At 37.3% G+C, this 20,539-nt stretch overlaps 1 protein-coding gene across 1 annotated transcript in view; it reads left to right on the forward strand.

The window, feature by feature from the left end:
- CYB5R4 (cytochrome b5 reductase 4) overlaps positions 1 to 20,539 on the forward strand; it is an 82,993-nt gene that overhangs the window by 39,179 nt on the left and 23,275 nt on the right. Inside the window, exons 5-10 of the mRNA XM_082669216.1 lie at positions 4,208 to 4,237; positions 6,417 to 6,477; positions 7,873 to 7,930; positions 9,769 to 9,862; positions 11,673 to 11,705; positions 13,633 to 13,755. Of these exons, the coding sequence (XP_082525342.1) occupies positions 4,208 to 4,237; positions 6,417 to 6,477; positions 7,873 to 7,930; positions 9,769 to 9,862; positions 11,673 to 11,705; positions 13,633 to 13,755 (399 nt within the window). The remainder of the gene's footprint in view (positions 1 to 4,207; positions 4,238 to 6,416; positions 6,478 to 7,872; positions 7,931 to 9,768; positions 9,863 to 11,672; positions 11,706 to 13,632; positions 13,756 to 20,539) is intronic.

The raw sequence follows: 20,539 nt of genomic DNA on the forward strand, positions 1-20,539 counted from the left end.
TCACTAATTGGGTGGGCTGGCTGCCAGCTGGGAGGTCAGCTTCTGTATAGTCAGTCAAAGCTCCCTCTTCTAGGAGCTACCGTTTCCTCATTGATAAAATGGGGACAGTTCAGGGCTCAAGTGGGTGGACAGAGCACAAGCTCAGAGGCTCAGTACGGGGGAAGCAAGACAGTTACTAGTGGAGAGAAAGGGGTGGGTGTCATGATGAAGTGGACTTTACTGGCTGAGCAGATTTGCTTTCTCAGCCAGGCTACCTTCATTTACTTTTGTGCTATAGGTCCCACTGTCTCAGTGATTCCTGCCAGAAAGATATAAGGGACAGGTAATTAAAAATGGGGGGTGAGAAGTCCCCGGTCAGGGGGCAGATGCAGGCCTGAGCAGGAAGTGGGTTTTGCTGTATGATTGTGACTGGCCAGTGTTTGGTTTAAGTTAGTATTTGTTTTGTTTTCAGAGAGAAATGATTGTTTTTAACGTGCTTTTTAAAAAATATTTATTTATTTATTTGGCCGTGTCGGGTCTTAGTTGCAGCACGCGGGATCTTTAGTTGCGGCATGTGGGATCGAACCCGGGCCCCCTGCACTGGGAGCGTGGAATCTTAGCCACTGGACCACCAGGGAAGTCCTGAAAAATGATTTTTGAACATGTATATTTGTGTATAGGTAATACCAAATAAGAAAGGAGTGGTTAATCCCTCTGAGGATAGGACAAGAGTAGAAAATAACTAATAAATTGGAGAATTGAATAAAAAATGACAAGTATAGCCTTGAAAGCAGAAAATACAAACTTCTAAAAATGCAGTATTTGCTGGAGAGAAAAACTGACCAGGAATAAGTAACTATATAGTCTGGTACTTTTAGAACTTTTTAATCCTGGAATTTTTCAGAGTATGTGTTTGAACTATTGAACCTTTCTTTTAATTCTGCTAGTAGACTACTTCTAGGATAAGGAGTAAACTTCTGGGCCTTGAAGTTTGAGAGATGTACAAAATTTGAAGATGATTCAGAGGATATTTACAAAGATAAATTAAGGAGAGTAAAAGAGAAGGATAGTTTAGAAATACATAAATTATTAAATTTTATAGAATTTGAGAAATGAGTTTATGACTTCGGAAACAAAACCAAGAATTAGGCCTCAGTTGTGTTATGAAGAGTTAGTTCTCTTTAGAGATGAGGAAGAATTTCTAGAGAAAAATGGTTATTAAACACATTGTAGAGAACCAGGGAGTCTTCTGGCCAGGCAAAGCAGTAAAGGGAACATGGAATGGTACACTTTGGATTTTGTGACTAAGATCCCTGGTAATAAGACAGAGCTCCTATCTGATAGTTACGTGACATCAGCCTTTTGGAGTGAGAAAGGAAGGTGGGGTATGTAGCTACGGATAAATATGACATTCAGATGTAAAAGTGCGGCGTTTGTCTTCCTAGAATGTTTTTTGTTCAGGGCCTCCTGAAAAATGCTTACATATTTTCAAAATGTAGCTAAAATATTATTTCCTCAATGAAATCCTTTCAAATTTCAAGTAGCAGTGCCCTCCCTCATCCCTGTGCTTCCATGCCACCTTCTATATTTCTCTTTTAAAACATTTATCATATCATATTGAAAAGACCATATTGAAGTTTCCAATTTAGTTTATTTAATTTTTTCAGTAATACATTCACGATTCCAGAATGAGAAGTGCCATGGTCATACCTTTGTCTCCCACCTACCCTTTTCCCTCCTGTGCACAGATGCAGGTAACTGTGTTATTGTGTATCCTTCCAAATCATCTTTACGCATGTATAAGCAAACTGAACATACAGTCGTATTTTCCTAACTTTTTATCCAAAGGGTTTCATATTGTGTCACTATCCCTATTAAGATGATGGTCAACAGGTATTTGTTAAATGAATCAGTATACTAGTAAGACAGGGTTTGTTTGTTTGCTTGTTTTTTAACTTTCGCCATCCCAGGGGATCCTTCTGTGGCTCCACTTAGAAGAGGTAAACTAGATTGGGTTCACAATTAAAAATTGTCGCCAGCCCTCTTACCAAAGAAGAGTTGAGTGCTGATAGATCACAGCTCCAGTCTTCTAAAGGACTCAGACCTTTCCAGAAAGCAGAGGCTCTGATCAGAGTAATGCAGTCTAACCAATATTATAAGAAGATGCAAATTTTCTTGGCCATGGAGCCAACCAAATGATGGAATTAGGTATCAAGACAGAATGTTAGATTTCTTGTTAGAGAGGAAAGTATCTCATGTGCCTAGAGTAACTCTGATGTAAATGTGCTTAGCAGTAAAAACAAATAGCCTCTCGTATTTCTGTGACTCAGTTTTCAAAAAGAGTTGCAAAAGTACACTAGTGGAGGTTTTTTTTTTTTTTTTTTTTTGTGGTACGTGGGCCTCTCCCGTTGCGGAGCACAGGCTCCGGACGCGCAGGCTCAGTGGCCATGGCTCACGGGCCCAGCTGCTCCGCGGCACGTGGGATCCTCCCGGACCGGGGCAAGAACCCATGTCCCCTGCATCGGCAGGCGGACTCCCAACCACTGTGCCACCAGGGAAGCCCACTAGTGGAGTTTTAAAGGTATTTTAGATCATTTAGCTAGATGTTCTCTTCCTATTGATACTTCTTTTATTAAAGAAAAAAAAGACTCAGAAAAAAATGAATAACTTAGCAGGATCCATAAAGTTCTGACAGGTTCAAATCAATTCACATCAGACAGGAAGTAATCATATGAGATGACATATTTTTTCCCTAGAAACAAATTCCCTGGGGACAAGTTTTCAAAATCTGAGCCTCTTAGATAGAAACAAGTTGTTTTACATGATAAATGAGATTCATCAAACTGCCAACTATGTTGTACACTGAAACTGGGTTTAATTTACTTATGTTACTGTGAGTTTGCTATTTGTTCTAAGATATTGATAAAACAAATGATCACAACTGCAGTAGCAAAAACAGATGAAATTGTATGAAAGTAAGTCAGCAAGCAGGGACATCAGTGATCCCTTGCAAACTAATGACTAGATTTTCATCTGGCAGTTGAAAAACAAAGCTCATTTTGAGGCATAATTTAAATGGTTTTCAGGTCCTGTGTCTTTTCAGAAAGTATTATCTCTCACAATGGCATGTTAAGAAAAATGGCGCTTAGTTTCAGGGGAGATGAAGTTTAATCTTGGCTTTGCTGCTAAAGAGCTGTGGGGTTCATTCAAGTCCTGACCTCTGATTTTCAGCCTTTAATGAGGGGAGCAGATGATAAATTTGGTGTATGTTGTTAAGATCCCTTTCAGCTATGAACTTATTTCAGTAAAAAGGGGAAAATAAAAAGAATGGTTATCTGACCTCCTTAATCATGGGTATTTTATGGCATGTGAGTGAAGTGGTAGTAATTATGGGATCTCTGGCTGATTGAAAATCAGAACATAAAAAAATTTGAAAGCTTTGATATACGTACTTTGGTTTATTTTTCTACAAAACAAGGTGATGTCACCTTAACAAGTAATGTCTGTCAATTTACTTTACTACTTGAATATTTTGTGTTAGCTTGGCATTCTTTTTTTTTTTTAAACTCTGGCAACTTGCTGAGGGTTTTATTTTGACATATGGTTATAAAACTTGTGGTGATCAAAATATAATATAGATTTGTGAGCTGGCTGCCATCCTGAAAGGAAACACCCATTAAATTTTTTTCTGGCTTGCACCCCTAATGATTGATTGCACTGATATACAAGTGAAAGTCTTAACATATTTTCAGCATTTTGGCCATTTAAATTTGGAGTAATAATAATCATTTTAACTGCTCACTTAGATAGGAAAGATAATAAGGTGTCTTTCTTTGGGTTAATATGTATGTTTCATATATAAAGTGTAATCTAATAAACTTTGGATAGTTTTGACTAATTTAGAATATGATGCCCAGGACAAAACTTGGGTCTTTATGTGCTTTCTAAAGAAATTAATCAAGGTATTAGAGCAAAAATGTCCAAAGAAGGAGGAAAAAGCCCAGTGAAATTGGAGACAAATGCCTGCAGAAATGGCCTGCTGTCTTCAGAGATGAAATTTCTTACGTAAAGCATAGGCCATCTGTTTATCAGCCTTATTTCTCTCCTCAGGCCTCGGAAGAAAGCCCTTCAAGAAGAGGGCTGTTACCTTTAACTCAATAATATTAACCGATCTTCTCTCTGATGTTACAATATTCTTACCTAACTTTTTTTCTAAACCACTGTACAGACTATCATGAGGAAAAGAGACTCTTAAACGGTAAGCCATATACATTTATAGTAAAAAATGAATCATATTCACATGACTGTGTACAGTATTGCCTCACAGAATTATTTGGGGTATTTAGATATTTTTTATACAAAGGATGTGTTTACTTGCCTAAGCTTAGAGGATTTGGCAGAGAATTTTGTAGATCCCTTATTGCAGCCCTCCTTTTTTTTTTATCTTTATATATTGATGTTTTTATTTTATAGGATAGATTTTTTTCAGGAGTGTAATTACTGTTTACATTCTTTTATATATACATATCTTTATCAGAGTATAATTGCTTTACAATGTTGTTAGTTTCCGCTGTACAACAAAGTGAATCAGCCATATGCATACATATATCTCCCCATATGCCCTCCCTCTTGAGCCTCCCTCCCACCCTCCCTTTCCCACCTCTCTAGGGGGTCACAAAGCATCGAACAGCTCTGACTCTTACCATAATCCCTTCTATAACATCCCTGAACATGTGTTCATCTGCCCTTAGCTTGAATACTCATGGTGACTAGGAGTTCCACCCTCAGAGGCCAGGCTGAATGTGTCCCTCCCTCAGGCACGGGGTGCTCTTCCAGTGTCTACACAGATGCTGAGCAGCCAGCCTATTAGTCTCCCCTCCTCTGGGCTCGGCAGTTCTGGCTTCCTCAGCCATTCAGTATGACTTGGAATTATGACTGGCACTGCCACTAACCCCCCAAAAAAGTTTGGTATGACACTTATGAAATGCACGGGGCTACTCTGACTGAACCGTATTACTAATGTATGTTTAAAAATTGGGTTTTTTTCCCTCCCTATTTGCATAAGAAAGTTATAGAAATTCAGCTAATAAGCTGGATTGCCAGATGAATTACCTTTTCTTTTTTAACTAGAAAAGATTGTCTTATTGTAGACTACTTTATGCAATTTGTGATGTAACACCTGAAGTTGTTTGTCTGACAGTATCACTGATAGTATCTTTGGAGCTCTTGCGTGTTCTCAGAGTTTTCAAAAACAGTGAGAAAACCAGAGCCTTGAAAATGTGATGTTGAGGACTTCCCTGGTGGCTCAGTGGTTAAGAATCCGCCTGCCAATGCAGGGGACAGTGGTTCGAGCCCTGGTCCGGGAAGATCCCACATGCCGCGGAGCAACTAAGCCCGTGAGCCACAACTACTGAGCCTGTGCTCTAGAACTCATGAGCCACAGCTACTGAAGCCTGTGTGCCTAGAGCCCATGCTCCGCAACAAGAGAAGCCACCCCAATGAGAAGCCCATGCACCACAACGACGAAGAGTAACCCCAGCTCGCCACAACTAGAGAAAGCCCGCGTGTAGCAATGAAGACCCAATGCAGCCAAAAATAAATTAAAAATTAAATCTTTAAAAAAATAAAAATAAAAAATAAAATTTGATGCTGGGGCACATCCACAAGAATGTCTAAAATGAAAAAAGACAGAATACCACGTGTCAGCAAGGTGGTGGAGCAACAGGGCTCCCATACACTTCTGGTAGAAAGTGTAAATTGGTATTACCACTTTGGAAAACTGTTTAGCAGTATTTACTAAAGCTAAACATATACATGTCCTATATACCTACCAGAAATGTAGATGGATGTTCTTTAAGAATGTATATGTACATGTACAAGAACATTTATAACAGCACTATACGTAACAGCTAAAAACTGCCCAAATGTCCATCAACAGGAGAATGAATAGGTTTCGGTATATGGTGTGTTCATACAGTATAGTAATACTCAGTAATAAAAAGGAACAAACTACTGATGTATTCAGCATCCTGGATAAAATCTCAGAAAGCTCCAGACCTGATTTATTGTTTACTATTAATCATGCTGATTTGACATTAACTGAAATGTCTATAGAGCTGGACCAAAAAAGCCAGACCAAAAGAGAACATATTTTATTATTCCATTTTTTATAAAGACCAAATGCAGGCAAAAACTAATCATGATGTTAAAAGAATAGTGGTTACCCTTGGGGGAGGGGTGCTGAGTGGAAGGGGGCACAGGGAGGTGCTGGCTACAAGAGTTTGTTTTACTTATGAAAATCCATTGAGTAGTACATTTATGACTTGTGTCCTTTTATAATATTTCAATAAGAAATTTACTGAAAAGATGGGGAAAAAAAAAAAGAAAAATTATACATGGATGAACTGTAGCTATTTTGTTTGTTTTTCTTTGTGAAGGCATGCTTCCCAAGAGCCAAGTGACAGATCCACTTGCCAAAGAAGGGCCTAGTTCTCCAAGGTATGCATCCTTGTTTTACTTTTTTAAAGCGTAATCAGTTCTACACCAAAATATACACGTTAAAAAAAATGGCTCTAAGTTTGATTTATTGCTTATTTTATTAATTATGCTTCTTTGACACAACAACTGTAGTGCCTCATTTATCAGGCATTGTTGGAGAATGAGCTGTTCCGTAAATATGAATTTTTAACATAACTGAAGTTTAACCCATTTTAAACACCACAACTTTAAAAAAGAACTATTTTTTGTGATTATAAAATATGCATTCATGGTAGAAAACTTGGAAAATAGAAATACAAAAGGAAGTGATAGAATCAGTTGTAATCCCACCAACCCTGGATATAGACGCTTAATATTTGGTTTATTCCACACAGTTTATTCATGTGATACCTATTTCCATACCATTCTATTTTGATAATACAGTATTATAGTATATTCTATGATCAGTTTCCTATGTCATGAAAGATTCTTCAAAAGCATTTTTTGTCTGTATTCTATCATGTGATGGAAATTGATCATAGAATATCCATAATTTATTCAACTATTCTATTTTTTGTGTGTCTAGTTTGCTTTATCAGTTTTTAATGGAAATCCTTCAGAATGTATTGTACCCTGTCTTAGTAAATTAAGCAATCCATGTATATTTTTGTTAATGATATTTCAGATGCCCTTAGTGTTATGTGTGTTATTTGTAGTCTTTCTTTTACCCCCTTTCCCCCTATCATGAGTCTATAATAGCAGCTTCTGGCTCTACTTGCTATACCTGTTAAATTATTTCATATTCAATTTTAAGTTAAGGGCCTGAGGATACCTCCTAGCATTCACATTGGGGGCCTGTATACAGGTAGTAAGTACAAAAACAGAATCAATTTGATCAATAGCTATTACAAAACCGAAGACTTAGTTTTTCCTTAAGTTTTTACTGTTGACCATTAAGCATCCTTGGTGAGTTAATTTCTTGAGGAGTAATAACATATTTATGACAGGGAGGAGTGAAGGTAATAAGCATGTAGATTTTGTCGTGCTCCTTCAGAAAACATGTTGTGCTACTGCTCTGATAAAAGGAATTTTAGATGTGTAACCTTTATAAAAAGTGCCTTCTCAAGGATCTTGTTTGTTTTTATCCAAGTTAGAATACATGGATGTGTAAGTATTTTAAATTGAGAAATAATTGCTTTATTATTTATTTCATGGTAACACCACTGATTATTTAGAAAAAAAACTTTACCTAGAGAAATGTATTTCTCACTGTAGATTTTGAACTATGTTTTAAATCATGTATTTATTGTGTCATATTTTATATTTTTAAATTGTATATATTTTAAAATTATATATTTAATGATTTAATATATGTTACTACACATGATTATTTATTCTTTTTAAAATATTTTACAGCTACGACTGGTTCCAAACAGACGCTTTAGTCACCATTGTCATATATACTAAACAGAAGGTAAACACATTTTTAAGATCAGAAAAAAAAAAGTAAATAATAAATGTGAGCTATGCGCAGGTGTACTTTTCTAAGAGCTCTTCTTGTATTAACTGACAGCAACTCTGTGAGGTAGATCCTTTCGTTACCCCTATCTTACAGATGAGGAAGCAGAAATTAAGTAGTTTACCCAAAATCACACGGTAAGCGGCAGCTCTAGCACTTTGAACCCAGGCCGGCTGGCTCCATAGTATGTGCCCTTAACAACCATGCCATAGCACCTTAGGGGAAAAATAGACCAGGAAGAAGCATATTTTATGTGCTCTTCTGTGATTGTTTTTGTGTTTAAGCATGGATAACAGCAGTGAGAGTCCCCGTTTAACCTCACCATACGAACTAATTTCCTGCACTTAAATTGGAATTCAAGAGCCAGGAGAGGCTGTACTGCTGGAGCTTAGTATGCTTAAGCCACTAACGGGGTTCAGTTAATGCCCTCTGAAAACTAAAATTAAGGAGTTAATTCATTCACTAAGTGTTTATTGAATCCCTGCTTCATTTTCAACACCATCGTAGAATTCAGGAATCTAATGATGGGCCAGTTTCATAGAGACTGAACTCTCACCAGGCTTACAGTCCAGCTGGGAAATCAGATAAATAAGCAGGCAACTTACAACATCTCCAGACACATCCTCCAGCAACTGGCAAGGTTCCCACACTTGAGGAACTGTGGAGATTTAAAGACAAGTTCTGGCAGCTAGGAATTTCTGAGAACTCATGCTACTTCTGTAGTAGCAGAACCACATCTGAGCTGGTGAGTGCCTCCTACTCCTGCAGCAGGATCTGATGGCTCCGCAGGAGTGACCAGCCTCTGCCTGAAAGAGCCAAGAGGCCCAGAGAGGCACTGCTTGTCCCGCCTTCCACTCCCTCTTGGTATTGTCTCCTAACCAAGCAGTCCTGAACCAAGAGGACAGGGCCTGGCAAGGTTGGGGTCTGTGTGCTCTCATTGGTGATATCAGTGAAGTGCAGAGGATGGATGATTAAGGGAAGGGGGAAGGTTTCTACGTGGAATAATGTATTCAGTGTATGGTGTAAACGATAGGCACCAAAATAACTTGCACCAAAGCTATGTAGAAATTAGAGACATCTAAAAATTTGTTAGTGAATTTATTATTATTATTATTTTTGATAAGCTGAGCCTAAGAGGTTGTGTTATTTGCACAGTGTCACATAATAGTGGAAAGATAAAAATGAACACAGATATCTTGGCTTCTTGTCTGATTCTAATTTTTTTTCCAAATTATTTATTCAACAAATATTTGAGCACCTACTTGGTGCTGAGCAATATTCTGAAGACAGTATTCTGCCCCTTACACTTAGAGCTTAAAGACGAGTGTGTAAGGTAGACATTAAGCATAGACAAATGCATAGTTAAAATTGTGATATATACTTTGAAGGAGAAGAACTGGGTTGATGAGAGAGGAAAAAAACAGGAATAATGTGTATTTAGCTTGTGGGTTCTGTAAATAAGTACCATATGAACTTTCACTGATCAGCTTAAAAGTATAGTAATAGGGCTTCCCTGGTGGCGCAGTGGTTGGGAGTCCGCCTGCCGATGCAGGGGACACGGGTTCGTGCCCCGGTCCGGGAAGATCCCACATGCCGCGGAGCGGCTGGGCCCGTGAGCCATGGCCGCTGAGCCTGCGTGTCCGGAGCCTGGGCTCCACAACGGGAGAGGCCACAACAGTGAGAGGCCCGCGTACTGCAAAAAAAAAAAAAAAAAAAAAAAAAAAAAAGTACAGTAATAGGAGTTTGGTGAAAAGTTTACTTTTTAATCTTTCTCTTTTCGATTTCCATTTAAGGATATCAATTTAGACTCAGTAATAGCTGATCACCGGGATGATTCCTTTAGAGCAGAAACAGTTATCAAGGATTATTCATATCTTATACATATTGGTAAGTACCTTATTCTGTATTCATGGAAACAACTTTTGTTTCCTTTAGGTATAGTAGTTACTGGTGTAGAGTCTCGGTACCTATAATATTTTATGTGCCATTGTCATTTTGGTTTGTCATTTTTGATCTTTTTTTTCTTTTATTTCTTTATACTAAGGAAAGTGCTAGCAAATGGCAGTACAACCTCACTTTTCCCCAGTTTAAACAATTAGGTGCGATCAAAATCAATAATCATATGAAATACTTGTTGGCCCAGCTTTGTAAGACTCTGTAACTTTACCTACAAATAAATCTCCGAGACCTGCCTGTCATGTGCTTCCACTGAGTAGACATCACCAGGCACTGTTCTATCGGCCTGTCTCTTGCCAGCCGCAAGGTTATACTGTACCCTTCAGCTGCCTGTCCCTTCATGGGCAAAGACCTACCATACAGTTCACTTCTGTCTGTTTTGAGAGGTTACAGATCTATCAGGGGAAAGAAATCAGGACTAAAATCTAGAATCAAGGTAGCAGATTCTTAATCCATTTCTCACCCATAATGACTCTAGGAGTTCATCATTTTCTCCTTTAAAGAAGGTAATGTTATTCTAGTTAGAAAGTAGAAATGAAACAAACCAAAACAGCAAGAAGAAAACTGTATTTTAAGCACACATTCTTATGTAAAGAACATTTCATTTACTTTTGCAAAACAGAGACTGAAATTCTCCAGGCCTCAGATGACTCGCGATTCAGCTCATGGCTTTACCATATTAATGAAGGACCTTTAGTCCTGAATTTGATTGGAGTTGATAAATGTTTTTTCTTTCTTATTTTCCCCCCACTCATTAATCAACCTCAAATCTTAAACATTTCTTCTAGAAATACATGCTACCCTGTTTTTTGCTAGCATAAGATCAAATATATATTGCCTCTTAGGGAGAGTTTTAATCAAAAACTCAGATGTCTAGAAAAGTATACATTATTCATTAGCTCTGTCATGATTTTTCTTTAAGGAAGACCTCTGTGTCAGCCTTTACTATGTTTCAAATACTTTATGGCTAGTTCTGTTCACACTGTAGCTAACTGTATCTTGCACACATATAAACAACAAACAAAAATTCCACAGTCAAAAATGTGAATCTCCTGGTTGCTAATATTAGATCAGAAGGACTAAAATAATGCAGAATCTTAAGTTCCACATAACTATTAACACAGTGAACTTTAGAGCAGTTGTTTGTAAAAAATACTTCTTGCATCACCCCCTCCTGGAATGTAAGTTCCATAAGAGCAGGGATTTTTCTCTTTTACTAACTGTGATAACTATAACACCTGGAAAGTGCGTAACACGCATAGATGCCCAATAATTTTCTTTTTCAATAACTGAATGAATATTCAACTTAGAGAACAGTAAGAAAGGAAACGCTGAGCTAGACCCAGTCCCGGCCTGTATTCACACACGCACGTGCACACCCTGGAGTATGTGTGTTTCACTTGCTATCTCTCCCTGCCTTGCTCCTGTCTTGGTTTGTAGCATTGTCAATCTGGGACTGTCCTTGCACCAGTGTGGGTTATCCACCTGTGGGCAATTGAGTATTTACTCCTTAATTAATAGGGAGAGAAATGGAAAAATTGAAGACACATATTTAAGTAATTTGTCTCAAAACATTGTATACAGTAATTTGGTTGTGTTCAGTTTCTTTCTTTTGATTTCTCAGGATATGTTTGAGAGATGTGGAATGGTGCATGAAAGAACCATTTTAATGATCTTATATGGTGTTTGTAGACCATAGGAACTGAAGTTGGATCTTAACTGAAATTTTTTTTTTCTCCAGCCCTAAGTCATGAGATTCAGGAAGATTTTTCTGGTAAGCTACCAAAAATAATTTATCTATGTACATATACACACACACGGGGGCGTGGACAGCATTTGTCTTATTATTCATTTGTATATTTTCATGTTGCAGACAAGGACATGATGTTTTCTATATAAGCAAGTACATTAATTTTTAAATGTACTCTTTTCCCTCTGGTTTCAGTTCCCCCCACGCCTTTTTTCTTTCCCCTTTTTCATCTCATCTCTTTTCCCTTTCCTTTTCCTCTCCTTAGAAAAAAAAATCCTGTCCCCATTCTTCCTTCCGACCCTACTCCTGACATGCAGCTTGTAGAAATATACTTAACCACACCAGACTAATTTTTCTTAGGTGTATATATTCAAATATTTAATATTGACAGAGCACATTAAATTATGACTATTTCTGCATGTAAATACACAACGTGGATTTTACACAGCTGTTTAGCAATAGAAGACTCATCAAAGAATGGTGGTTTCTTGTTTTTCGTGTTTTTCTTTAGCTTTATTGAAATATAATTGACAAAATTAGAATATATTTAAAGATTTAAAGTGTACAATGTTATGATTTGATAAAGGTATATGCTGTGAAAAGATTCACAGAATCAAATTAATTAACACATCCATCACCTCACATATTTACCTTTGTGTGTGTGCGTCTATGCATATGAACACAAGTTCTGTTGTCTTAGCAAATTTCAGGTATACAAGACAGTGTCATCAACTGTTATCACCATGTTATACATTAGATCCTCAGACCTTATTCATCTTGTAGCTAAAAGTTGGTACCCTTTTATCAAGCTCTCTCTATTCCCCCTTCCCCCTGCCCCAACTCCTGGCACTATTTTGCTACTCTCTGTTTCTATGAGTGTGAATTTTTTTTTAATTCCACATATAAGTGATACCATGCACTATTTGTCTTCTCTGTCTTATTTATTTCACTTAATATAATGCCCTCTAGATTTATCATACGTTGTCACAAGTGGTAGGATTTCCTTCATTTTTTAAGGCTGAATAATATTCCATTCTATATTCATATATACATGTGGTTTCTTGTTTTAAAGTACTGTCAGAGTACCTTACACTGGTTCTATACCTTTCCTTTTCTTTATACCATAGTAAGTTCTGTAAATTGTATAAATTAAGCTCTTTAAAGTCAAGGACTTCTTATGTTTGTTAAGCTTCAAATCAGTGCTTACTGAATTGAATTTATTTGAATAATCTGTGTTTAAAAGTTGTTAAATTGCTACTGAATTATGTGTTTACAGTGAGGAAGGACAGATTGTTTCTAAAGACGAAAAGAAATATACTTTAGATCTTTAAAAGCACATTCAATTCATAAAATTTAATCAGTTTTAAAAGTTTATTTTATTATTGTACTCATGTATTCTAAACTATTTTAAACATTCAAAAATAAAAAGAGAATCTAAAAGATTTTTAATTATCAAAGATTGACATGCACTTTATTGGGATTCATTCTCCTGAAGCTTTTTCTATGTTTATTAGGCTCAATATTGGTTTACTGAATTCACTCATAAGAACCCCTCAGATCCCAAGAAATGTTAAAAGAGTATAAATTAAATTTGCTTTTGTGGATCCATTCAATGGCTAATTTGTATATTTAAGGTTTTTTTTAAGCTATGTGTTAATTAGTTGCCATGGCTCTATTTGAGCTTGTATGAAAACTAACATTATATATTAGTTTGGCCCTTGATAAATTAATTTGAAAGAAGTTAATCTGAATCTAACATAAACTGGATTTAACATCATATAAGGCATAAACAATTTTGATGAACATGTACACAAAATTTTATTTATCTCACAAATGCTCAGTGTCATTCATATCTGATTGGGACATTTGGGTTGTTTGAGAAAGATTGGTTTAAAAGTAAAACCTTATATTTAGTATCAATGAATACAAATGCAATTTATCTTCTTTTCAGTGCGAGTTGTTGAGAATGTGGGAAAAATAGAGATTGTCCTGAAGAAAAAAGAGAATACTTCTTGGAAATGCCTTGGTCATCCCCTGGAGAATCATAATTCACTTATTCCAAAGAAAGATACAGGTAGGCTGTGCTATTATTTTGAGTCCTGGGTTAATGAAAATGTTGTGTCAGTGGCTCAGTTGTATCCGAGTTTGGAAGGCCACTTGCAGTGAGCCAAAGGGTCCTTGTATCTCTCTCTGTGGAGTTGAAAGGGACATTGTGTCTGTTATCCTTCTTTTTTTTTTAAAAGCAGAAATTAAATTTATGACTCTGCTATCTAATGTTTACACATAACAAAGGTCATTAGGTAATGATACCTAAATGTAGAAACCCACTCAAACTCTTGTCCAACCATTCACTCCTTGAGGTTTTTTTTTTTTTTATAAAAGGTACAGAAACAAGTTAAGTTTATGCCTTGTAGGCACATCTAGTTTTTTTCTGTTAGAGAAGGCTCATTTACTGTCTCTCTGCTTACCTAAACCAGTTTCTGAGTTTATTCCTAAAGGATGACACCGTTCATTTCCTTCCTTTCTTTATTTTTTAAAGCTTTGTATGTAACTATAACATTTATAGGCAAAGGTGCATATTACAAGTGTTCTACTTGATGAATTTTCACAAAGTGAATGCACTCCATATTTTCTCTTTGAAAACTGGTAGGATTTGCCTCTTCCAAGTGTTTTGAAATTTCACGGTTTGATATACCTTAATGGGGGGTCTGCTTTCAACTTCTGTGCCGAATATTCATCCTCTTTGCTAGTATTTCCATTACAGAAACTTACGACCCTCGGGCCTGGGGAATACTGATATTTCTTCCCTCCATGGTCTGTGCTTACTTTCTAGAAATAGTCTTGCTTTAAGCCTTCTTAACCAGTTCTCTGATTATCTTGTCTTTTCTCTCTCATTTTCAATTTTGTCCTTTTCTTCTACTTTTTGGGAGATTTCTTCAGCTGTGTCTTCTAGCTCTGCTGTTGTGTTACTCATTTCTACTCTCATATTTTTAACTTTGGAGAACTCTTTAGATTTTTGTTCCTTTGTTTTAGCATCCTGTTTTCTATCTTCTGTTTTTAAGAATTATAGTGTTTGAGAGTTTTTGTCTCCCTGTGTAGCCTCTATTCCTACAGTTTGTTTATTTTGGTCCGTCTTTCATATTAGATGCTTTCTTTGAATGTCTGCTGATCCTTGACCATCTGCTCATACTTCAGGGTGGAACTCTAAAAGCTGATTGGAAACTCTGTGCCTGTGGGTGTGGCTTGTTGACAGTAATATTTACTATGTGGCTGGATGGTTTCTTCGGGAAAAGTCTGATGCCAGTATTTTGTCAGAGTCTCTAGGGTAAACAGTCTTCTACCTCGCATCCAGCATTTCAGAAGTTATATGGGAAAAGAAGGCTGGGATATCTGTAAACTTAGTTTCCTTTTTTTTTTTTGCCTAGTATACCATATTAGTCTACTAAGGCTGCTGTGAAAAAGTACCACAGACTTGGTGGCCTAACAACAGAAAGTTATTTTCTCACAGTCTGAAGGCCAAAAGTCTGAGACTAAGGTGCTGCCAGGGTTGACTTCTCCTGAGGCCCCTCCTTGGCTTACAGATGGCTGTGTTCACATGGTCTTCCGTCTGTGTCCCTATTGCCTCTTCTTATAAGGACGTCAGTCACATCGGATTAGGGACCACCCTAATGACCTCATTTTAACTTACTTTTTGAAATACGCTGTCGCCAAGTATAGTCACTTTCTGGGGTACTGGGGGTTATGACTTTAACGTTGAAAATTGAGGGGGACACAGTTCAGCCTATAACATATACCCAATCTAGAGACCCTTTGTTTTGCCTTCTACGGAGAGAGCAAAATCCTGATATTTTGCTAGAATAGAAGAGAATCAGTCATGTGGCCGTGTGAAGTAGGGGAGGACTTCAGAAAGTAGGGGAGGCAGCATCTAGGCTTCTTCAATGAACTTTCTTCCAGAAAGTGGTTTTAGCTCTGCCTTCACTCTGATTCTAGACACTTGGTCCTGCCAATTTCTGAGCCTCAAAGGCTCACGTTACAGATGGGTTGATTCTTGGCTTTTTGTTTGTCTAGCTTAGGATTTAGCTTTACGGAGTCTACTGAGTCAGTTACCAGTCGTTTCTTTGCTTTGTCAGCTCCCAAACTTCTGTTGCTTTTTTATTTCTGTTCTTATTGTCCTTGCAGGCTAGGCCTTAAAAAACAAAACACACACACAGAGAAAAAAAACCATCTTTGCTGTTATTTTAGGGAGCGGTTAGAAGAAACTAACTGTATATATTCAGTTTAGCATCTTTAAATATTTAAAATTATAAAAATATATTTGTGGATAGTATTTTAATTTTCAGAAAAGTATCACGTAGCTGTATTTTGAGTACATACTGTGTGTAGAAGGCTATTTTAGGTATTGTGGTACGAAACAAATAAAAGGCATCAGAAATTATTTTCCCAGGTGGAAGAAAGAACATACACAAACATGAGACTGAAGAATACTTGTACCAAGAAATAGGCCAGTAAGAGCAAGTTACATAGTGCAGACTTGAATGTATTGTAAGTTTACCTTAAGTGAACTAACAGATGCAGATGAGTTTGACCTTACATGACTCTCCATGAATGAAGGAGGTGAATATCAAGCAATGTTTTGAAAGTGGCTTTAAAAAAACCCAAAAAAACTATGAAGGGCTTTCCAGATATCATTACTGGGTATTTACTGTGCCAGACCTTTTGCAGGTGGTAGAGAAAGGAAATGTAAGCCATATGTGGGAAAATTCAAATAGAGCCATTTCCCCAGAGCAGGAGGTCTCAATTGTGTGGTATAAGGTAGGGAGAGAGAACATAGAGGAATAACTGAGTGATGTAGCAGATCAGAAGAGAATAGGTAAAAGGCAGTGAAAATGAAAAGAGATATCATTAAAGTGAAATCTGTTGCGCTGAAATTATCTGACTCTCTAGTGATTGGAAAATCATAGCAAACCAAGTAAAAGCTAAGTCCTAGAAATAAATGAGACTGAGAACCCAGGCTGACCTCCATTTGGAAATAGAACGAACATTGCTCAAGTATTCTCTTCTATAATTTCCTGAGGCTTTCCATGAACTCTTTCATCCCTGCCATAAATTTTGGCTTAAATCATAAACCATCATAGTTCGCTTTAGCTTTCTTGTCTGAAATTAGAGCCATGCATGTATTTTTCAGTGAATTAGATTTTCCACTTTGGAAAATGACTCAGAGTTCAGGGGATTTTTTTTTTTTAATTTGTTTGACAGAATTAGCATAGATAATTTCTTCTTCGTCCTTTCTCTTCCTTAAATCATGACAAAAACTATAGGTTATTTTCCACACTAGCAAAGCTGAATACTTACATGATCAGAGTATTATGATTAACTTGCTGTCAGTAGCTTCAAATGTTCAGTCTATCACATGGCTCCTTGGTTTTCAAGGAGGTTTTCATGCTGGCTTCCTCTTACTGAAATTTCGTAGTTTAAAAAATAACCATGTAAGTTGAAGACTTAGTGCACTACCTTCTCATGTCACATCTAGAATTTACTTACACAAAAGATTCAAATATAACAAAGAACATAATCAGAGAAGAGAAACTACTTCATTTTTACATTTAATCCAGCTGTAATAGTTAGTAAATTAAATTATATGACTAGAACCAAACTACCATTTGTAACTTGGGCGCTTCCAATTATTTTCTTCTTCCCAAAGATGAATAGATGAAGATTATGAGTGAGTAGTTGTGTGTGTGTGTGTGTGTGTGTCTGTGTGTGTGTGTCTGTGTGTGTGATGACTAACAAACTTGTGTCTATTAAGAGTCAAAAACAATAGATAATTGGATTGCTATTTCTGTATCCAACCTAAAGTTTATTTTAATTGTGATTGCCTTTAATATGGGAACTTAGATCACCAGACAAAGGCAGTTATACAGATTTGCCAACAAACAACTCAGTAAATGAATATTGGGATACAAAGTTATAAACAAGATTTAGAAAAATTGTGTCATAATTGTGATATGTCAGCAGCTGTTTATAAACCTCTAGGTTTATAGGTTAAATATATATAGAATATATAGGTTAAATATATGGGTTAAATATATATAGAATCTATAGAATATATGTATATTTTTAATATAAAAATATAAATATATATAATATATATATAAATATATATATATTATATCTATATAAAATATATAATCTATAGAATCTATAGAATCTATAGAATCTATAAATATATATAGAATCTATATGTAGAATCTATCTATATATAGAATCTATAACTGTCTTTACAATTCAAGTTGAACTGTATGAAATCACTGATGTTTATCTTTTAACCTAAAAAAATGGCAGTTTCTCATTATTTGAACTATACTTTCCTCAGGGCTTCCTAACTGCTCACACCACACGCGCACGCGTGCACACACACTGAAGTACTGTCTGTAGGTGTAAACGTGCTTGTCAGCACTCTGTGAGCAGTCACTTAATGGAGGCTTTCTGTGGAGCCTGTGATTCTGCAGGCAAGCTGTTCGCCGCCACAGTGAACCACAGCTCTTGTTGCAGGGGTAGAAAGAACCGCCCTCACCCCTCCCCTCCCCTTCCTTGCCTGCGCATCCGTGTTTCTTTGCTGCCTAAAACAAGCATTCAGAATTACTGGAAAAAAAGAAAATATTGTGGATAGCAAATAGAAACTTCATTGTGCTTTGTTCTCTTAAATTGTCTGCTCAGCCCAGCAGGTGTAAAGTTGTTGCTTGCACAGTAACTATGAGATGCTTTGGCATTTTGCTGTCTTCTTATTTCTAGCGGAATGGCCTGAATATGAAGAAACACAGAATAGATGGGGCAGGCTGTAAATGAGTAAGAAATTATTTACTATATTAAAAGGTAGAATAGAAGAAGTTTAAAAACTTAGAATTCAGGCAGTTCAGGCACTTCAGTGTATAATGTTGGCTGAGTTATTAGTTATGGAACTGAGGAAAAGTGATAAGCACAGAAATGTTCAAATCTAGTGACAACCTTGCTATGATGTGGACCTCATTGTCTAAGGGCCCCATTGAATCTAGTCTTGGAGAAAGAGCTTCCTTTCTCCTAACTTAATGCTAATATTTAAGTCTATAAAATCCTCACTTTGAAAGAAGGATTCAACTCACATCAGTCTAGGTGAGGTAGTAAAAGACCTGAATACACTTTAGGTATATATGTTTTTTTAAAATAATTTTTTATGTCTTTTTTAATAAATTTATTTATTTTATTTATTTATTTTTGGCTGCATTGGGTCTTTGTTGCTGCGTGTGGGCTTTCTCTAGTTGCGGCGAGTGGGGGCCACTCTTCGTTGAGGTGCACAGGCTTCTCATTGCAGTGGCTTCTCTTGTTGCGGAGCATGGGCTCTAGGCATGCAGGCTTCAGTAGTTGTGGCACACGGGCTCAGTAGTTGTGGCTCATGGGCTCTAGAGTGCAGGTTCAGTAGTTGTGGCACACGGGCTTAGCTGCTCCGTGGCATGTGGGACCTTCCCGGACCAGGGCTCAAACCCGTGTCCCCTGCATTGACAGGCGGATTCCTAACCACTGTGCCACCAGGGAAGCCCACTTTAGGTATATTTTTAACAGTAATAGTTAAAACAGAAAGGAATCTATGCTTTATTGTCAATTTACTAATACTGCTTCATTAGGTTTTACCCCAGTATATGGAAAAATGTGTGCCCGTACACGTTTATCATCCTAGTGTTTGAAGCTGTGTTATGAACGTATTCTTATTCATATATTCAAGAGTGGTTTGGGTGAGGATGATAAAACTATACTACTAGAGGTTAAGTGGAAGTCTTACCAGAGTTAGTGAAAAGGCTGAATAATTTTTAAAAACAGCAAAATAAATGCAATTATATAATACTTTTAAAAGTATATAATAACTAAAACTTCGTTGTTTCTTCAGCATAGGAAGGTATTCTAGTGACTTCATGGGTGTGAGTTATTTTATCCATAGTCAAAAATGTTAGATATTTGTACAGTTCTTGAAAATAGTTTGTTCTCAAGTGTTCTGCAGACCTCTGCTCTACCAGCTGAGCTATGGAAGTCTCCGCTTGTTCTCAGGGGTTCTGAACATCATCCCTGCACACAAGTTCATTGCTCATCAAGGTCACTGTCTTGGCAGAAACAGACAGCCAGCAAGGCTAAATCAGGCTGACCCCTGCTGTATGAACTGTGACAGATTCTGTAAAGGAAAAACTCAGATTTTTCTTTCCTGTGTAGGAAGAAAACTCCCTCCCTCCCTACTGTCTTTCTCTCCTATGTGTCTCCTTTACTGTTCACACAGAACGCTTCACTTCTGACACTTCTGGTCCCAAATACGTGGAGATTTTCCTCCACAGCAAGCAGTTCTTTGCAGTACCAGCTGGTGTCTTACAAGTTAACTCAGTTCTGACACTGTCTACCTGGAGACACCATTGGATCCCACAGGTTAAGGGCTCCCACTTGATCCCTCCCCCCGTCCCCCAACACACACACACTGCAGATGCCAGGGCAATCCCAGGTTACTACCTGTCCTTCTGACCAACTGGCTATAAATGGGAGGTTCCAAAGATCCCTTCCCTAGGCTTGATTAATTTCCTAGAGTAGATCACATATGATAAAGGATACAGATGAATATCCAGATGGAAGAGATGCAGAAGGTGAGAGAAGGTCTGGGAGGGTCCTGAGCACAGGAATGTCTGTCCGTGGGGAGTTGAGGTCTGTCACCCTCCCAGTGTTGATGTGTTTGCCCACCTGGAAGCTCTTTAAATCCCCTGCTATTGGGATTTTATGGAGGTTCCTCACGTAGGCATGATCAGTTATTAACTTCAGTTCCAGCCCCTCTCCCCTCTCCAGAGGGTGGG

Source organism: Grampus griseus (genome assembly GCF_964374135.1).
Source record: "Grampus griseus genome assembly, chromosome: 13".
NCBI classification, from domain to species: Eukaryota; Metazoa; Chordata; class Mammalia; order Artiodactyla; family Delphinidae; genus Grampus; species Grampus griseus.